This window comes from Saimiri boliviensis, chromosome 9 (genome assembly GCF_048565385.1).
Source record: "Saimiri boliviensis isolate mSaiBol1 chromosome 9, mSaiBol1.pri, whole genome shotgun sequence".
In the NCBI taxonomy this organism is placed as follows: Eukaryota; Metazoa; Chordata; class Mammalia; order Primates; family Cebidae; genus Saimiri; species Saimiri boliviensis.
Window position 1 is genome coordinate 108,980,496 of NC_133457.1, and position 3,780 is coordinate 108,984,275.

At 47.4% G+C, this 3,780-nt stretch overlaps 1 protein-coding gene across 1 annotated transcript; it reads left to right on the forward strand.

Annotated features, from left to right (window-relative positions):
* Window positions 1-1,256: 1,256 nt before the first annotated feature.
* PI3 (peptidase inhibitor 3) lies at window positions 1,257-2,934 on the forward strand. Its single transcript, XM_003936417.3, has 3 exons — window positions 1,257-1,390; window positions 2,247-2,522; window positions 2,760-2,934. Exons 1-2 carry the CDS (start codon window positions 1,312-1,314, stop codon window positions 2,519-2,521), a joined length of 354 nt encoding a protein of 117 aa, XP_003936466.2. The 5' UTR covers window positions 1,257-1,311; the 3' UTR covers window position 2,522; window positions 2,760-2,934.
* The last annotated feature ends 846 nt before the right edge of the window (window positions 2,935-3,780 follow it).

Below are 3,780 nucleotides of genomic sequence, written 5' to 3' on the forward strand. Positions count from 1 at the left end.
AGATTCTGTCCCTGACAACATCCAGCTTGAGGATATTCATTTCTATTACTCAGAACTCTTGGTAACAATGACAGAATAGCAAGTCAGACTAGCTAAAGCAGAGGGCTAATTTATTGCCTTGTAACCCAACCATGAGAAGGGTGTGTGAAGGACTGCTCTCAGGTAAAGGAGGGAAGACTGGCTGTGTCATCGGAATCTTCTCTGACCATCATTTCTCTCCTTGTCTCAGCGTATTAGGGTCGTTTTTCTCAGACAATTGATCTCCACCCTCAGACTGGGATCACTGCTTCTGGAATTCCCTGGTTCATATACATCACCTTTGCCAAAAGGAGGGATCCCCCTTTTCCTCTTATTACTCTGAATTCAAATAAAAGACTTTAATAGACCAGGCTAAGTCTCACACACAACACAGACACACAGACACACAGACACACACACACACACACACACACACACACAAACACACACACCTGTGGTCAGGGGTCAGGCTATCATGATTAGCAGTTTCCATTAGATTCACAAGTAGATGGTAAAGAGAGATAATTCTTCACAAGCAACAGGGTGCTGTTCAAATAAGTAGGGCGGGCGTGCTGGACACAAAAACTGTCAATGTCCAGTGTATACATGATTTATGTTTTCTACTCTTCACTTTTCTGATTATTTTCTCCTTACCACTGTGATTTCCAGGGCATCATCCCTCTCCAGACCTAGAATTCCACTTTCCAATTACTTTCTTGATGCATCTCAAAGACTGTCTGTGAAATGGCAAAGTGCAATAATTTGTCACTATTTATTCAAGGCAAACTTGTCTTACAGAGTTTTTGTAGGAAGAAAGAAGGAAAAGCCCAGTTTGATGCTGGGAGTGGTAAAATGATAAAGTAGGTTTGGGTGGGGTTTATAAGAGCATAATGAGGAAACACCTTGGTTTTGTAATGAAGACTGGATCTACCAGTGACTAGCTGAATAACCTTCTGTAATTCCTTTCTCTTCTTGGGCCTCATAGTATTTCAAAACATGAATAATTTGGTTGTAATGTTACCTGACAAGTGAGCCAGCACTTCTACTCTGTGAGAAAGTAGGAAACCTCTTGGGATGATCAGGGGTGATATGAAGTAATGTCTATTAGGTCTCCCTGTGAATAATCCCTGCGGAAAGCCCCCAAGTCCCTCCCAGAATAGGGTGGATATTTCCCAAAGCAGCTAAGGAAATGTCCCTTGTAAATACCACAGACCCGCCCCTGGAGCCAGGCCAAGCTGGACTGCATAAAGATTGGTATGGCCTTAGCTCTTAGCCAAACACCTTCCTGACACCATGAGGGCCAGCAGCTTCTTGATCGCCGTGGTGCTCCTCATCGCTGGGATGTTGGTTGTAGAGGCAGCTGTCATGGGAGGTGAGTGAACAGGTGACCTGCTGGGGCTGGGTTGGACTAAGGGGAGGCTCTCTGAGACACCCTGGGCCAGGACAGGGAGCACTTATGAAGCAGTAGGCAGACTGAAGCCCAGACTTCAGCTTTCTGGACTTTGCCATCATATCCAGAAAAGGCAGGACTTGGGCTGGTGGACTCCACATGCTTTCACCCCAGTGACTAAGATATCAGGAGTATTTGTGGAAGTAGTGTTGGTATGTGACCTTGGTCTCAGGTGTTAATACCTGTGCAGAATGTGCAATAAAATGATGAACTCCAGGATTTTAAGCCTTGGGTATGGACACTGTCCCCTGTTTCTCTGCCCCATGAAAGCACCAGAGTAATCAGTACTCTAAAAGGAGGTTAAGAAACAACAAGTCTTCAGAAATCACATCATTTGAGGATCTCCATTTTATAAGGAGGGAACCAAAATGTAGAAATGAGTGAGCAATTGCCAAGGTAATTCCCAGAGCCAGGATGGGGCTCAAATCTCCTGATATGTGGCTCAGGGCTCTTTCCTACTCCAATGTGCTTTCTAAGAAATGACAATATGTCCTGTTCACTGCGGAGTGTCACTCCAGTCTGACCACTGCTCCTGAGAGACTTGTAGTTGAGAAAGAGGGAAACAGATACTCAAGGGAACCCTGGTCCTGTAGACCCCCCAGAAAGGGAAGAACCTTCCAAGAGCGCAGCTCCCCTAGGTACCCCCAGCATACCTTCCCTACTTAGGTCATGGTTTGAAGATGCTGCAGTGACCAGTGGATGGATCCAGGGGAAATACATGGTAGCTGAAGCAGGGGCTTACTGGATATAAATGTGGGCTCATTTCTTCTTTTAACAGTTCCTGTTAAAGGTCAAGACACTGTCAAAGGTCATGTTCTGGCCAATGGACAAGATCCCGTTAAAGGACAAGTTTCAGTTAAAGGTCAAGATAGAGTCAAAGGGCAAGGGCAAGTCAAAGTTCAAGCCTCCACTAAGTCTGGCTCCTGCCCCAAGATCTTGATCCGGTGTGCCATGTTGAATCCCCCTAACCGCTGCTTGAAAGATACTGACTGCCCAGGAATCAAGAAGTGCTGCGAAGGCTCTTGCGGGATGGCCTGTTTGGATCCCCAGTGAGGTGAGCACTAGCTGGAGGAAGAGGGAACCCCTCAGGACACAAAAGAAGGTTAAGCGGCGGGGTGCCATCCCAGGTTGGTGGGACGGAGGTTGTGGGTGGTGACAGAAAGACTGGGAGACTGAGGGGTCTGAGGAGGTATAACCGGAGTGCCTGGAAGGATGATCTGGCCTCCTCACTGCTTCTCAGTTCTTTGATGTGCTGACTCTCACTCACCTCTGATTCTCTTCTCTTCCACAGATGGAGCCTGTCCTTGCTGCACCTGTGCCATCCCCAGAGCTGCAGTGCCCATCTGGTCCTAGGTCCCTGCCACCCTATTCCTTCCCACACTGCCCATTCTTCCTCCCACTCAGGATGCCCAAGCCTGGAGCTGCCTGTCTCATCCACTTTCCAATAAAGAGTCCTTTCTGCTCCACTTGTTTCTGGTTCCTATGACTTCTGGGCTCCTAGATGCTTTGGGGAAATGGATGTAGAATTGGGACTTCTCTCCAGTGAAGAGGGGAAAGGGTCCCATGGTGAATGAGAGTCGGGGAGGGGGAACAGGAGGCCCATTCCCAGGACTTCATGTTACAAATCCGATAATCAGCCCCGGTGCTGCCATCTCCATTTCACCAGAAAATGGAAAGCTGGAAATCTTGCCTTTGGCCAAGGATCAGGGAAAACAGAAAACACAATAAATAAATAAATGTTACATAAACTGTAAACAGGTCTCTTTTTTTCCAATCCACCTAGCCCTGACCTGGCGTCTGTTGGCCTTGCCAGTGTGACCAGCCAACCCTTACGGCTGAACCTACAGCTCCCCACTTCCTTCTCATTAATATTTCCCAGGGATCAATATCTTTCCAAGAAGACATAGAAAGGATGATGTTACAGATGCTGCGAAATTCCTGCACATTAGAATTTCACTGGTTCGTGCCTGAGATTCCTTGATGATGTAGCTTTCCTTTAGGTTAAGCAATATCCTCTCCCAGATTTCTAAGATGTGAATGAGGAGGCAAGACACACCAAATCTTTCATACTCTGGTGTCAGAGGTTTGGGTGAATAGCATTCTCTGGAGACATATATGTTGGGGGCAGGGCAGACTTGAGTAGTGGAGAAAGGGGCAGAAATATGAGCGACCTCATGGTTCTCCTGTTGACCTACTCATCCCACTGCCATTGCACAAGGGAACTCTCAGGGCAGGCCACACCCCTGGATGGGGAGCAGCCTGAGTAAAGGGAAATGAGCACAGGCTTGAGAGTCAGGTGATCTGAGCACGGG